This window comes from Ochotona curzoniae, unplaced genomic scaffold (assembly GCF_017591425.1).
Source record: "Ochotona curzoniae isolate NIBS_2020 unplaced genomic scaffold, NIBS_Ocur_1.0 contig_21, whole genome shotgun sequence".
NCBI lineage: Eukaryota > Metazoa > Chordata > Mammalia > Lagomorpha > Ochotonidae > Ochotona > Ochotona curzoniae.
The window spans coordinates 5,199,528-5,215,675 of NW_024465322.1; the positions used below are offsets into that span (position 1 = coordinate 5,199,528).

General features: G+C 51.1%; 1 protein-coding gene and 1 long non-coding RNA gene across 2 annotated transcripts in view; both read left to right on the forward strand.

Moving 5' to 3' along the window:
- The window catches only part of BIN3 (bridging integrator 3), a 39,129-nt gene continuing 22,981 nt past the window's right edge, over positions 1 to 16,148 (forward strand). The window contains exon 1 of the mRNA XM_040971255.1: positions 1 to 81. Within this exon, the coding sequence (XP_040827189.1) occupies positions 74 to 81 (8 nt within the window). The 5' untranslated portion in view covers positions 1 to 73. The remainder of the gene's footprint in view (positions 82 to 16,148) is intronic.
- LOC121150394 lies at positions 2,123 to 14,802 on the forward strand. Its single transcript, XR_005882964.1, has 3 exons — positions 2,123 to 2,134; positions 2,758 to 2,759; positions 14,721 to 14,802. It is a non-coding gene; the product is annotated as an uncharacterized LOC121150394 (long non-coding RNA).

A 16,148-nucleotide genomic window follows, 5' to 3' on the forward strand; every position in this document is an offset into this window, starting at 1 on the left:
CTGAATCCGGAAGTGATCCCAGAGGACCGGGTTGTGGCGGAGGACCCCTGCGGCCGGCCCAGGTTCGGAAACCATGAGCTGGTGAGTGAGGGAGGCCCCTTCACTGTGGACCTTCTGAGCGTACGCCCGACCCCTTCCGAGGCCCGTTCCCCCGGGCCCCTTGTCTTCCCGCGCCGGCCCTCCGTCTTGGGTAGGAGTAGAGGGGGCACGGAGGGAGGGTGGTCGAAAGTTCTTTCCACCGGCGTCTCTCTCCGCGGGGTTTCTGGGAGGTGATGGGTCAGAGGGTTCCCTCGCGTCGGACTTGTGTTTCCTAACTTTTCCAATGACCTGAACCCCGTTTCTTCTCAGCCCCTCTAGGGAGGGGACTCGACGTTGTTGTTTTACGCTGTCGTCGGGGTGGAGGGGTTGGGGGTCTTACTTCCCTCCGCCGCGCTGGGACAACCCCTACCCGCTCAGGGCTCTGTGCTGGCCTTTCCGTGCCAGGGTCACCGGGGAGAGAACCCCCTCGCTTTCTCGTAACTGCTGTGTGGCCTCTTTGGCTAGGGGACCAGAAAATTCCATGCCGCACCTGCCCACCCGGTGTGGCCTGGGACTCATTTGCCCTCGGATGAAATAGGGATTAGTGAAGCCCGAGATGTCCGTGGAAACTTTCCCAAGGATGGGAGCAGAGTTAGAACTGCAGCACCGCGCGCTGCCTGACTCATAGCAAACGCTTGACAATGCGTCTCAGTGTTTGTGTTTGTGTGTAGAAGGCGTGTATCCAGCCCCTGTGGGGGTGCTGTGAGATTTGCAAGAGAAAAGGGGTGTGGGGGAGGCTTGTCCGCCTTCCTAGGGCTTCCTCGGCAGCCATTCATGTCAGGGTTCCAGCAAGCGTGTGTGCACGACCCCAGACTTGAGAGATGCGACTGTGTTGCACTTGCCTACGTCTGTTGAGCCTCAGAAGTGTAGGTGGGGGAACCCTGGCCCCTTTTAGGGTGTGGGGACCTGTTGGCCACTGCATCCCCAGAGTGCAGACTGGTAATGCCAAGTTATCCCACAGTAAGCCATCAGGCAAACAGGGCGCAAAATAGTCCTCAGGTCCACCTGTTGCCCCTGGAGCCTCATCAGAGATGCAGCTGGCTCACCTTGAGCACCTGACGACAATTAGCATCAGAGGACACACTTTCAAATGTAAACCCAACGGAAACCCAGCACCTTTCCCCTCCCCTCCCTGCTTCCAGAACTCGACTGGACTGACACATGTCCCACCATTGTGACCGGCTCGCGGAGGATAGCCCCAGAGCAGGGACCTTCATAAGGCCCGGCGGGAGCTGCTCCTTCTGGCTCTGCTTCTTTGCTCCAGGAGGCCAGTAGGAGCTGGAGCCTTTGAAAAAGTGAACTTTCCTATCTCATTACAACCCAATGCCCAACAGGCAGTTGCACTTCTTCAGTTCCCTGTCTTAAAGAAATGACTCCCTTGAAAACCTGGAGCTGGAGTTTTCAAAGTAACAAAACAAGTTCACACAGCACCACACCCCACCCCCACACACCACCACACACAAGAGAAAACAGGTGGTGTTGCTGGCTTGGTGTTGCTAGTTTGCAAAGCTGAATCCCATCTTTCAGGACTCACGAGGGGAGGAGAGTGGAGAACACCAAGGCCAACGACTACCACCTGTCTTGGAGGAAGTTTCTGGAGAAAACAAGCTAGTAGCCCATTTCCTAAAGCCTGTGGGGTGGGAGAGGGCTGAAGGCTGCAGCAGCCGACGATGTGTGCGCTGAGTAGGGTGAATTGGCCAGCCTGTGCACGTCCTGGTACCTCTTGGGCAGGGGGTCACACCCCAAAGGGCAGCATTGTCTCTCAAGGCAGAGATCCTGGTTCTTGTTGGTGGCCTCCCCGCGCGTCATCTCTTGCGTGGACCCTGACCTGTCGTCCCGAGAGGGGAACAGCACCGGCGCCGGATGCACAATTGCACTCAGTTCTCAGCTCAATCGCTGGCAAGGGCACCAGTGCCAGGGCCTATCTGATTCACTCCCGGCATGGTTTTCTCGCTCCCAGTATGAATCCTGCCATTCATCCCGGACTGGACTTGGGTGTGGGGAAAGAGATCAGAGTGACGTAGAACCGCCATGGGAGGCTGAAGCCCAAGGTCAAGTTCACCAAGTGCATGGGCTGTGCCACTCCTCACTCAATAGGGCCTAGGGGCACGCGGCCCCTGGTCTCCAGAGGGTAACCATTGTTCTGTGCCAGGCTGGGCTTTCAAAATGCCACAGTGAGGAATGCCCAGTGTTGATGCCCTTTGGACAGTCTTTGCATCAAGACTGAGAGGCCTTGACTCCCTGCTTTTTCTGCACAGGAAGCCCACCACCCCCTATTTATTTAGTGGGTACCTTCCGCCTTCCTGAACCGTCCACCCACCCACCTTGGAGCCGGGCCACTCAGTGCTGTGACCAACTAGGAAGACAGCACTTGACATTGAGGTCGCTGATTCAGTCTTTGGCCTCACACCCAGTACCTCTCTCTCCCTCCTTTCCTTGTCTTTTCTGTCTTTATTATAATAGAGGATCGGGTGGAATTAAGCAGAGTGGCTTTATCTCCCACAGCTGTCTCTAGGTATTGAAGCGTTCTGTTGATGATCTTAGAGAAAAAGTATAGTGGAAGGGGCCCAGCGATGTGGCCTAGCGGCTAAAGTCCTCACACCAGGACCCATGTGGGCACTGGTTCGAATCCCGGTGGCCCCAGTTCCCATGCAGCTCCCTGCTTGAAGCCTGGGAAAGCAGTTGAGGATCAGCGCAACTCTGGCCATTACAGTCACTTGGGGAGTGAATCATCAGATGGAGAATCTTCCTCTCTTCTCCTCTCTGTATATCTGACTTTCTAATAAAAGTAAAAAAAAAAAAAAAAAAAAAAAAAAAAAAATGGGTTGGAGGGAAACTTGCCATCCCCAGTGCACATGAACAATGCAGATAAACTGGACTGGGAGGTGGGGTCTGCATTTGGGTTCTGGTCACTCACAGGCCGGCCTACTCAGACACCTGGCCTCTCCTTGATTTGTCTTCCCCATCTCATGTGCACTGAGAGCCCAGCTTGACCCTTGGCCACCCAGGCCAGCTGTGAAGCAAATAGGGTCTGTCTGCACACAGACCTTGCTGAACTTCCTTGCCTGCCTCTTGAGGATGGCTGCCTGCAGGTTGGCCCCTGAGCTCTGCCTTCCCACCTACCCCACATCCTCACCCTGTGGCTTCTACGCCCTCCTGGAACTGGCTGGCCTCTTCATTCCCACTCCTGTGATGCTGCGGCCCCTTATTTGGGGCCAGCCTTTACTCGTCCTTCAGGCCATCCTTCACTTCCAAAAACCTGCCACCCCACTCTGCCAAGCTGAACTGAGGAGCCCCTCCCTCTGTCCTTCATCCTTTGCTTGTCTGGAACTCGTTGGGAATGAGGACTGTCACCTTCTCAGCCTGTGGCCTAGCGGCCTTAGGGTTGCTATTCACCAGACTAGGAATGAAGACTCTTTCCCTTCATTGATGACTTGCCTCAGCTCAGGGAAGCTTGTAAGGTAAAACATGGGGAATCTGCAAGCTGCTTCCTGGGATGAAGTGCCCATGGAAGTAGGCTTCTGAGCCAGGTTCCTTGTTGTCCCTTGTCCGCTGCTGTGCTGGATTATTCTTGCAGCCTTAGAGCTTCCCCCACAGCACTCGCATGTTCTCGGGTGGCAGAAGCGCTTCTCTCACGGGCTGCATGAGAGCGAGAAATACAACTTCCTGTTAATGTGCACATACCGTCATCCAGGTTAACACATGACTGACAGGTGACTGTTGAATGCAATGAGTGAAACAGAGGATGAGCTTCTGGGTCAGACAGAACCATTAAAATCACGTTTCGTTTCAAACCTTAAGCCGTGCTTTGTTGCAAACTTGTTCTAGGCGGGTTCCCTCTGTCCCCTCTCTCCCACCCACCTTGGTTACCGTTTGCTGTCCCACATCTGCAGTGTGCTTTGTCTGTTGTGTTTTCTGTCTGACTCACAGAATTCCCACCTGCTGGTTCACTCTCGTGTCCTCCACCGCTTCCTGGGGTCTGCACTGGTGGGGGGCTAGAGCCATCCCCTTGGGAGATGTGGGCATTTCAATTCAAGGCCAGACATCCACTCCCAGAGATAACTTTCCGAAGTGAATTTGTCCACCCAGTGTCTGATTTCATCCTTGCACTTGCCCTTTGCTGGAATTTTCTCACCAGATGCTTGGCAGAACTACAATCAAAATCCCCGCATCCCTGAGGGTCCCCTTGAGTATTTGGAAAATGGAGGACTATTCCCAAAGTGATTGGATCCCAAAGGAAGGTCTCTCCTTTGCCAGGATGCGTGGATATTACCACATAGCCTTAGTCCCAGGAGGTTGTCGGCTTTCACGGGTGAAGTTGTCGCAGAAGCCTGCAGGCTTCGGGGTGTTGGTAGCCGTCTCAGTTGCTCACCACAGTGGGGCCTGATGCCCAGGGCAGCCTCACCAGCCTCGTGCTCCGTGACTGTGGATGGACCTAGCTCTAGAGAGAGTGGGGATCCCGGACCGCAGCCCCCCTCTGCTGCCTCGGTGTGAGAAACTGGCCGCCTCTCATTTCAAGTGCTGCTTATGAGAGGGGAGGGGTCTGATTCTCATGGCTGCCTAGACAAAAGGTGTTCCTCCACTTGCTGTAGTCTTGAAACAGATCTGCTGAGCTAGTCTTTAAATTTGCCAGTGAAGCCATTAGAGTTGTTTTGCCCAAGCCTATTATTTTCATGACTAATTCATCCAACAGAACTCTTGACAAACTTGTGGTGTGATGCATATGGATCATGTGCAACAAATACATTTCCATTAAATGCTCATTGAACATCTGTAATGCACAAAATCGATGCTGTCAGGGACATTGAAAAGGCCAGGGGAGTTGTTCCCCACCTTGAGCCAGTGTCCAGCAAAGTGCTGAGGACCAAAAAGAGAAAAATCAAACATGGATAATATCAGCGGTGGCATCATCGGGAGAGAGTGTGAGTAGGCGATATGCCTCTTCCTGTTTTAATTAAACCTGGACTTGGCAAGAATGTGCTGTTTCTGTAGGGGAATAAGAAAGGGCTGCAGGGCAGAAGAGTGGCATGGGGCAGGTATGCAGGGAAGAGCACAGCGCGGGCGTCGGTGTAGATACGCGGCAGGCCGGTGTAGTTGGGTGTCGGTGTCATGGGCAGTGGTTCGGTGGTGAGAACTGGCATGCTGGCCCAGGGCCACGCTGTGTGCTGCTCCCAGGGGTGCGCTAAGGGGTGAAGCTAAGCCTAGGCTTTTGAAAAGTGGAGGCTTGAGCAAGGAAGTAACCAAACAATGGCTTAGTCAGATTGTTGTGGCAGTATCCTGCAGGACAGCTGGGGGAGAGAGAGGAGTGACCCGCAGGCTCACTTGGAGGGTAGTTTCCCAGATTTCCCGACTGTAGCAGAGTTAGAAAAACCTTTGCATCCTAAGTCATGTGCATGCACCCACACACATTTATGCTTAAAATAAAATTTTTGCATAGTAAATACCCATGTAATACACTCTGATATTTTCCATGAAACTTTTTTTTCAGTTTTTGAAAAATGACCCGCATCAATCAATATCATGACTAATTGTTGATAAATGTAGACAGTAGATTAGCAGGTAGCAGTATAAATGATGAGCAAGCCATAATCATTGGAAATGGACCGTGTTGGGGGGGGGGGGAACCACGCTTCACGAGCAGCTCAGGTGGTGACTGTCACCCAGGACCCCAGCCAGGTTAAGAAAGGGTTGGTTGGTGGGTGGCTCTCGCCGGGTTTTAAGAAACACAGCAGGGAACTTCACTCATAGTTTTGAAAAGCGTGTCACCCTGTAGAACAGAAACCCCAAGTGGACTGGAAGCCTGGACAGATATGTCTGATGGCTTTCGTAACCAGGGAAAAGCAGAGGAGGAGACAGCAGTAAGGCAGCATTGCACAGCCGTCAGACCAGCGAGCATCTACCAGTGGGAGCAGTGGGAAGCACCTGCCCCACAGCCAGAAGTGCACGTTGGAGATTGTGCCTTCGGAGCAGCAGCACCCCTTACCCCCCCGGAGCAGCTCCTGCAGTTGTGCAGCCAGGGCCCTGGGTCATCACGATTTGCTTGCTAATGCCCAGCGTGGGGGAGTGGAGAGCTAGGTTGTGACATCTTCACATGGAGAAGGACATGTCACAGTTAAAAGTGGGCCAGACCAACTGGGTGGATCTCACAGGTGTGCTGTCTGAGAAGCCAGCCTCAGAGCAGTGCATCGGTTGTCATAAGATGTAGGGGAGGTTTGCACCTGTGAAACTACCATCTTTTGCTTACGGGTTTAAACTTTGTAATGAAAGCATGCAAACTGTAAATACTAGACTCGGAGCTGTGGTCACTCTAGGCCCCACTTCATCATTTGGTCTGGCCCTGCCTAGGACAACTCCAAATTCAATAAATCCATAGTGGACCCATTTTTAGGTTGGTAATTTTGTGTGACTCCTGGCAGGAGAAAGGTTCCCCAGCCCTGCTCTCAGTAAGGCAAAAGGGGAGGAGGTCGGGGTGCCAGGGTGGCCCTCAGGACACATCAGGTTTTACACTGTTGACATTGCTAGAGTAAAAGCTGCAGTAAGTGTGGCTGAAGTCAAGAGTTTGACAATGCTCGGTGGTAGATACTTGAGTATTTATTATGTGTTCTGCATAGTTTTTTGAGTGTTTATAATATTTCATAATGCTTCTTCAAATTTTTAATTTATTTGAGAAGATAGAGAGCTACCATCTGCTGGTTTGCTCCCCCAGCTGCCCGTGACAGCCGGCGCTGGGCTGAAGCCAGACCCAGGATCCAAAAACTCCATCCGGGTCTCCCATGTAGGTGGCAAAACCCCAGCTACTTGAGCCATCACTACTTCCTCCCAGGGTGTGTTTTAGCAAAAAGCTGGGATCAGAAGCCAGGGCCAGGAACTGAACCCAGGCACTCCAGTGTAGGCCACCAGTGACTTAACCGCTAAGGCAAACACCTGCACCCATAATTCTTTTTTACTTTTTCATCACTGCTGTTACTAGGAAAGTGGTTGCTCTCCATGGCCAAGGGGTGTGGCTGACCTAGGGAGCCGGCCTAGAACTCTGCTTCCTTGCTTGTGTGTTTCTTCCCCTGCTTTCCAGGGGCAGATGTTCAGAGAAGAGGGAAAGGGGGTGTGACGGCATCTTCTGGTCCCTCAGGTCAGGAGCGGAAGGAAGCGCAGACGCTGCAAGCCAGGAGCCCTGCTCTGCTCTCAGACCGCTCCAAGTCTGCACCTGAGCCGCCACCGGCTGTCAGAGTGGAAACAGGCCTCTGGAGGTTTCTTTTTGGCTTGTTGAGTGAGCAGGGCGAGTCGCTTCACAATGCCTCTTCTCCCTCTTAGAAAATGGAAAATTCCATGTTCTTCCCCATCCCGTCTTATAGAAGAAGATAATAGGTGATGAATTGTCAGTCAGCCCCCAACACGTACACACATACACGCGCGCCTCCTTGGATTGTCTGTCTTTTTCTCTTTTCTTGACCTTTTATGTTGTTCCATCAGCCTCACAAATCCTTCTTACTATTTAAGACAGTTACCGAATGTAACTTGGGCCGGTCTGTGGTGCAATGTGGTGTGGGGCTGCTGCTGCCCCCAAAACAGGAAAAAAAATTAACTGCAGGCTTCCCGATCATTCTCGAGGGTGTGCTCATCTCTATATTGCTTTGTCCGTCACCCCTTCTGGGCCTCGGTCCTATTATCATTGCTGTCCAAACGCCGCCGACATCTCCTTCACACCAAATATAGGCTGTGTACTAGCCATCAGGGGCTGTTTGAGGTGTGCAACTCATTTCATCTGCACAGCTCTCCTGTGAGAGAAGTAGGCTGTTGTCTTGATGACAAGGAACCCTGAGACCTGGAAGGATTAGACCAGGTCTTCGAGCTGGTCATCGGCTGAGCCAGGCTCTGTAGCTCCGTGGCCCAGCCCCTCCTCCAGAGCCGTGTCTGCTGTGAGGTGTGGGAGTGGGCCGCGTTATGAGGCCGTAGTTGGCGTGCACCTGCCGTAGACCCTGGCACTGATAGCTGCTCAGTGAGTGGTCGCCTCGATCGCATGAGCGTCCAGCTGTCGTGTGACTGAGCATGGTGGGATTCATACCGTCTCCTGTGCAGAGGTCATCCCGGGGCAATGGTGCGGAAGGACAGCTCACAGCTGAGCCAGAGGATTGTTGTGGTCCGAGGAGCAAGGCAGCCAAAGCACAGAGTCATATCTTTTATTTTTAAACCCACTCCTCGGGCTGGCAGCATGCTCCATGTGCCCTGGCTTTGGGTTTGGATTCAATTTAAGGAGAGGCCTGGGGTGGGGCCGGACACTTGTGGGAATAGGCATTGAAATGGATGTCATCCAGCTTGGCTCACACCCCTCCTCCGCTCCGCACTTCACCCTGGCTCCCGGGGGTCTCATGCCCCTGCTGAACTTGCCGTGGCCCTTGGTGTTGTGGCCAGCTGGCCCTTCAGATAGAGGATGGCATGCAGCAAGCAGCTGTCCAACCCGAGCCAGATGACTCTGGATAAGCCCTGCCCTGGCCCTGGCCTTTCTCTCTGTGATTGCTAAGGTGGCAGTAACCTTGGGGGCCCCTGGACCAGTGCAGGCAGCAACCCAAGGCTGGAGTAGCAGAAGGGTCAGGCGGGGAGGGCCTGTCCTTCCAGCCTGCAGAAGCTGCTGCCTCTCGCCCACCTTCCTGCTCTGCCGAGACAGTGACTCAGGCCCAGACCACTCCCCGGGGAGCCAGGATTTCAGCCACTATCCACTGCCGCCCACTCTTCCCTGAGCCCTCCCTCCCTTCTCACCTCCCTCCTCTCCCCTCCTCCCCCTCCCAGCACCTCCTTGGCCAGCCAGAGCTACAAGGGCGAGTCAGGGTAGGGTAGACAGAGTCGGTTCAGGATTCTTTTCCACCCCCATGCCCCCTCCCCAGCCAGGCCCAGGCGCATTCGGGTTAGGTAGTAACGCCCTGCAGAGGCCAAGGACTCCAGGGCAGCGTGCTTCTGCTTCCACTTGGTTCCACTGTCCTGTGTAAGGGTAAGTGGAGGCCTGGCTGAGAGCGCTGCTGGGGTGGCCAGGGGATCCCCACCCTTCTGCCATCTGGGCCTGCCTCTTGTCTCTGCCCCTGCCGTGGAGGGGGTGAGGAAACAAAAGATTGAGAAACCTAGCGAATGCAACATGCAAAAGGGCTGTTTTTGTAAATAGACATTACACAAGAGCAGGAGTGTTTTGGGAAGGGTTTTATACTGAGACAGAATTAGCTAACTGGCATCATGCTGCTAATGGAGATATTTACTGTTTGAAAAAGTATATTTGTAACTTTGGAGAACATCCTGTTGACTTTTCTTTATTGTGAAAAAAAAAAATAGAATCTACCCCCCCACCCCTCCATCCTTTCCCTCTGTACACACAGAACTTTTTTCTTCTGGAAGGTGGGGCACGGTAGGAGTTGGCGAAGGGTTAGGTTCAGAGAAATGTTTTCTCCGTTTTGTTGCTAAGACCAAAATAGCCGTCCAGCTGGCCCCGGGGCTTGTGTTTGTCAAGTGGTGAGCACAGTGGCGGCTCAGCCCTCTTGACTTCTGCCAGAGCCTAGAGCTTCTCTGGGGAGCAAGCCTCAGACCTCCCTCCCACCCCTCCCCTGCCTGCTAGGGCGGAGTGCTTAGGGGAGCCAGGAGCAGGAGTCCCAGGTTCCCACAGCCCTGCCTGCTGAGCCCTGGGCATGCTGCGGGCCGACAGCCTTTTCCGGGGTCTCCTGCAATGGCTCCTGTGTCAGCTGGGACCAGGAGCCTGCAGGGAGCAGGAGGCAGGAGCTAGGGCTGAGTTGCCGTTGTGTTGCTCTTTCCACTCACTTTCTCTCCAAATGCTGTTTCAGTGGCAGGGAAGGTCTGGTTCTTCCATCAGAACACCTGCTGCAGTATTCTGGTTGTTTCTCTGGCAGAATGGGGCAGTCACAGAACAGAGCCAGGAGGCACCACTTCCTCCCCATATTCTCTCATGCTTTTTAAAATACTTCCCATTGAGCCAGTACAATGGCTCTACTGGCCAGTCCTCCACCTCCTAACACAGCCATCCTGTATGGGCTCTGGTTCGTATCCCAGCTGCTCCACTTTTCCATCTAACTCCTTGTTTGTGGCCTGGGAAAGCAGTCAAGGACAGCCAAAAGCCTTGGGACCCTGCACCCGCGTGGGAGACCCAAAGAAGCTCCTGGCTTCAGATCAGCTCAGTTCTAGCCATGGTGGTCCTTTAGGAAATTTACTAGCAGATGAAAGATCTTTGTCTCTCCTTCTCTCTGTAAATCTGCCTTTCTGATACAATAAATAAATACATTTTTTAAAAAGATTTATTTTATTTTTATTGGAAAGGCAGATATACAGAGAGGAGAGACAGAGAGGAAGATCTTCCGTCCGATGATTCACTCCCCAAGTGAGCGCAACGGCCGATGCTATGCCGATTCGAAGCCAGGAGCCTCTTCCGGGTCTCCCACGCGGGTGCAGGGTCCCAAAGCTTTGGGCCGTCCTCGGCTGCTTTCCCGGGCCACAGACAGGGAGCTGGATGGGAAGCGGGGCCACCGGGATTAGAACTGGCGCCCATATGGGATCCCGGGCGTGCAAGGCGAGGACTTTAACCACTGCGCCATCGTGCCAGGCCCAATAAATAAATACATTTTTTAAATGTTTTGCTTAACTTCCCTGGGCTTGACTCTTGAGACCAAAAGGCCAGCGCCATCCAGTATGCGGTCCCTGCCAAGATCTTCCCATAGGTTTTGTTTTCAGATAAGGACTGGAATTCTGAAGGCCCCTCCGTCACTTTTCTCTGCTCTTTGTTTAAGAATAGCCTTTTCAGGAACCTTGTAAGAGAGTATAGTGTTTTACAGGCCCCTGGGGACAGCATGCTTACTTTACTCATGCGTTTAATCATCCTTTGGCTGTTCTGTGCCTCATGCCAGGCTGGGAGCCCTGTGAGATCACAGGAGTCTGTCTGGTCCATCCTGTACCTCTAGAACCTTGCCTTCTGCCTGGCACCAAAAGGAACCTCCCTGAGTGCTGATGGGCTGTCCTTGGAGGGAAGGAGGACAGTGCTGTGCCTGGTGTGGTACTTGCAGAGAGTCCCTGGGGGTGCCGTGTGTCACAGAGAGCCCAGCGTACACCTGTCAGAATAAACTGGCCTGTACCCTTTAGCAAGTAGAGTTGCCTCAGTAACAAAGGCACGGCTCCATATTAGGAAGTGTATTTGTTATAAGTTATCACTGTAATAGGTGGTAGGAGAACAGCTGGTCATCTGAATGGAGCTGAAAAGTCAGTCATGTGCAAAATGCAGTCTTTGCTTCCAACGTTGTGGAGCATCAGATTAAGTCACCATCTGATGTTCAATTCCTAGCTGTTCCACTTTGGCTCTAACTTCCTTCTGTAACATACTGAAGAAAACGGCGGCATGTGACCTGCCATTATGGGGGACTCAGATGTGGGGAGTTCCAGGTTCCTGGCATCCAGCTGGGCCCTGCCTGAATCAGTGCAGCCACATGGGGAGGGAACCCACAGATTCAAAACCTCGTTGTCTTTCCCTCTGTTTCTATGATTGCCTTTCAAAAAGCGGTTGGGGGGATGTTATTTATTTACTTACAGCACAAAGGAGAGAGAGCTTCTGTCTGCTGGTTCTCTCCCCAAATGACTGCAGTAGCCAGGGCTGGGCCAGACCAAAGCCTTACCTGCGTTGTTTCCTAGACGAGTGCAAGGGCCCAAGGTGTTGGGCCACGTTCTTGTTTGCCAAGAACATTGGCAGGAAGCTGGATTGAAAGAGCGGTACCCATAAGGGATGCCAGCTTTGCAGGCGGCGACTTAACCTGTTACCGCACCATTTCAGTGCCGTAAGTCTTGTTTTTGTTTATCCATTCTTTACATGTTTGTAATCTTGGAATAAAAATTCCTTACTATTAGGGACTCCCTTCATATTTAAAAGCGAAAGATCAGACTGTAAGTCATCTTACTAAAGTCATACACTTTTTTTTTCCTACATTTTCTAGCTAATGCAGTAACACAAGACAAAAAGATTAGATAGGAATGTTGGGAAGGCAAAGGGAAACTTTATTTTCAAATGATAAAGCTATCTGAGAAATCTACTGAATTAGCTTTTGTTTTTTCCCCATTGGACACCTTAGGCTGTTTAGGCTGGTGTAGATAGATGTGGTGCCTGGTGTCAAGACTGGTATAGAAAGATAAGCTGGAAAAGAGAGCCCCTTTCAGAGTAAAACCCAGAAGCACAGAGTCTCATGGAACTGCACTAAGGCATGGGGAGGGCTCCAAATTTCATGTATAAGTGTTACTTTTGGACCTTACTGTTTGATAGATGAATGTAGAGAACCTAAATGAAAAACACAGCAAGACTTAAGATACAGGAACATAATGGAAAGCCTTGAGTGAATGGAAAGAAATATTATGACCCTGGGGACCAAATCTAAGATTTATAATGCTGGAAGGTCTTTGGAGTGGGTGTTTGGCTTAGCAGTTAAAATACTTGCGTGTTATGTCTCAGAACCTGGGTTCCAGCCTGCTCCCACTGCTTGCTGAGTGTGAGTCCTGGGGGGTTGCAGTGACGGCCCCAGGAGCTGGGTCCACCCAGGTGGGAGACATGGGTTGTAAGCCTGATCCAGCCTGGTGTTTGGAGAGCCTGGGGAGTAAGCTAGCAGGTGAGAGCTGTGGGGGTGCCTCTCTAATAATAATAATAATTTCCTGAGTCCCTTGATAAATCTAGAAATGTCACACAGTGCTGGGATATTTGGGCTGAAGCATATAGCAGGTGATTTTGAAATCAAATGAAAATGGCCAAGAAACTACCTGAAGAAGAAATATAATCAGGAGAGGTTTGACTTGCTAGGTATCAAGAGCTTTTATAAAACTAATTAAATGTGTTGTTAATGGCAGAAGAATAGATTGGTCTTTGACATGGAACAGAAGTAGTTAACACTAATAAAATAATTTTTCGAAGATAGTGTCTTCGAAGTCATGTTAAAATCAACCAACTGGCCATACATTCAAAGTCTAAAAGTAATAAAGATTAAAAACGAACCTCTCAAGTCCCTGTGAAAATGCTAGGTACACGTAACAGCCAGTTCTGGCAAAGAACGCAGTTGGAGAGCTCACGCTTCTTAATTTTAAAGTTTACTGCAAAGCTAGTTAAGATAAGCACATAAATTAATGGAATAAAATTGCAACTGGAAGTAAACCCCTGCTCTGAATGGCTGATTGGTTTTTAACAGGGAGACCAGGACAGTTCAACAGGAAAAGAATAGTCAAACTGGAAAGGAATAGTCAAATTGACAAGGAATGAAGTTAAGAGACCTGCTTCATGTCAGATACAAAAATGAATTCAAAATTGTCAGCTAAATTTCTAAGTAAAACAGTTTGAAAATTAAAAATGATTCAAGACCTAAATGTTAGAGCTAAAATTGTTAGGTCTGTTAGAAGAAAACAGAGCTAAATCTCCCTGACCTTGGATTTGGCAAAGGATTTTTAGATATGACATCAAAAGTATGAGCAATTAAAAAACAGATCAGTTGGACTTCAACATTTGAGACCTTTTGTTTCATGGGACACCATTTACAAAGTGAGGAGGGCAAAAAAAAAAAAGTAGAAAAATCTGCTAAATCACCTAAGTAGGGACTTGTCCCAAGAAAATGAAAAGAATTCTTAGAACTGCCTAATAGAAAAGACATGCTGTTTCTAAATGGGCCAAGGTTGTTTCTCGAAAGAAATACAGAAAACCAGTCAACACTTGAAAAAAATGCTTGTCAGTTTTTAGGCACTAAAGAACTACAAATGATGCCACAGTGTGACATAGCTCTTACCTGCACAGGTGAGATACAAAGACGGTAAGCAGTGATGGCTGCACAGCACACTGGTCCCTGGCCGGGATGTGGCGGTGCAGCCACTTGGGAAGACAAGCCCAGCATGATGCCCAGCAGGGCTGAACGCGGCGGGGTACCATGTTGATGCCCAGCAGGGCTGAAGGCGGCGGGGTACCATGTTGATGCTCAGCAGGGCTGAAGGCGGCGGTACCGTGTGACTCCGCAGATCTGCTCCCGGATGTGCACCTGGGAGAAATGCAGACATGTCCATACAAACGTTCATGGCAACATTCTTCATCAATAGCCCCAAAGCGGAAACAAGCTGGGGATCCATCTGTCCGCTCTTGAGGGGAATAGACAAAATGTGCTGTGACCATACGGGGAAATATCAGCATAAAAGCAGTGAAGTGCTGATGACCACACAGATGACCTTTGACCTATCACAGCATCTTGCTAAAGGAAAGACTGAAGTAGAAGAGCCAGATGGGATTCCGTTTATGTGAACTGTCCAGCGTCGGGCACTCCTGAGAGGCGGAAGTAGAGCCACGGCTGCCAGGGGCTGTGGAGGGAGAAAGTTGCTTGCTCTTCGGTGTGGAGTTTCTTGGTGGAGAGAAGTGTCCTGACATTAGACTCATTGATGACGGCTGCCCACGTTTGGGAATATCCTGAAACCACCATGCTGTGCCCTTTAGAAAGAGCGTGTTGTGCTCATTGTCTCTGAGTAAAGGGGTTATCTTCAAATAGGTTCTGAGTAAAGATGGTACACCTAGTTCCTCTCCCTCACGGATCCCCTAAAAAGCACTAGAGTGTGCCTTGGAACACACCTGCCACACCTGCCCGCAGGTTCAGGGAGAATAGGCACACTGAGACCTGGAGTGGGCTGCAGGAGCTGGCTGACCTAGCACCTTCCAAACTGGCGCTGGGAAGCCAAGAACCAGCCAGGGCGCCTCACCAGAGCCGGGGCTTGGCTACACTTGGTGCCTCTCAGAGCAGTGGGAGGCGCGGTGCTGACGTCAGCCACGGCTGGTTCAGAGCTGTTTGAATAGGTCAGAGCCGTAGCACCCCCTCTCTGGGAGCTCCTTGCTCTGTCCTGGGGGACACTCGGCCCTGCCAGGGCCCCTGGCCGTGTGTTAACTGCTCGGGCCACACGGCCTCTGCTCGCTGCGTTTGCTTCTTCGCTCATGCGTCATGTCCGGCAGCCTTGGAGCAGCCTGGACCCTTAAGGGGGAGCACAGGGCTTGAGTTAGGGGTGTACTGTTTGAACAGCAGTTTGTAGGGACACTTTGAGGGAGATTTTAGTAAAACAAGTCAAATTACAGACTAAAGAGTTGGAAGCATACCAAATGTGCCTATTTTGATCATCCTTATTTTAAAACTATAAGGAAGATTGGATAAAAAAGAAATCCTGGGGCAGCAGAGGGATAAAGGTGAGTTAGCTCAGGAGAAACCAGGCCGGTATAGCTGGGCATGTTCAGGTTGTTCCCCAAGGCAGTAAGAGAATGGGGTGGAATTTCAGTGACAGGTGACTTATGGTCTCATTGATGACGGAGCAAGCTGTAAGGCCACCTTGATAAGCCATTTGCATTTCTGGTAGATTTAACCAAAAAGACTATGTGAAGCCAGCAGAACTCGGGGAGCATTTAGGGTTAGTCACTGCACCAAAACTCTGGCGACAACCCTGAAGTCTTACCATCTACCCATGAAAGAAGCGTAAGACCGACCCTAAACCTCACAACAGCTGTTTAAAAAAAAAAATTATATATATATATATATATATAGGTAGGGGGCGGGAGTAGGGAGTATGCAAGGGGGAATGAGTCTAAGGGACTATATCATGAAAAATAAAGAATTAAAATGTTTTGTTTTGTTTTATTGGGAAGCCAGATCAGATTTATGGAGAGAAGGAAAGACAGATCTTTGGTCCAGCCACAGGTTCACTCCCCAAACAGCCAGAGACGGGCAGATCCGAAGCCAGAGGCCAGGAGCTTCTTCCGGGTCTCCTGTGTGGATACAGGGACACAAGGCTTCAGGCCGCCGTCTGCTGCTTTCCTAGGCCATAAGCAGGGAGCTGGATGGGAAGTGGAGCAGCTAGGACAGGAACCGGCGCCCGTATGGGATCCTGGCATTTGCAAACCAGTTGATCCACCTGTACCCTCCCTCTCCTGAACAGTCCTGAGGGGTGTGTGTGTGTGTGTGTGTCCAAGAAGCTGGGGAGAAGAGCATTTCGAGCCATCAGGGGTAGCAGCTTGGTGCTCAGCCTTGCTTAGGAATGAGAGACCTTTTTTA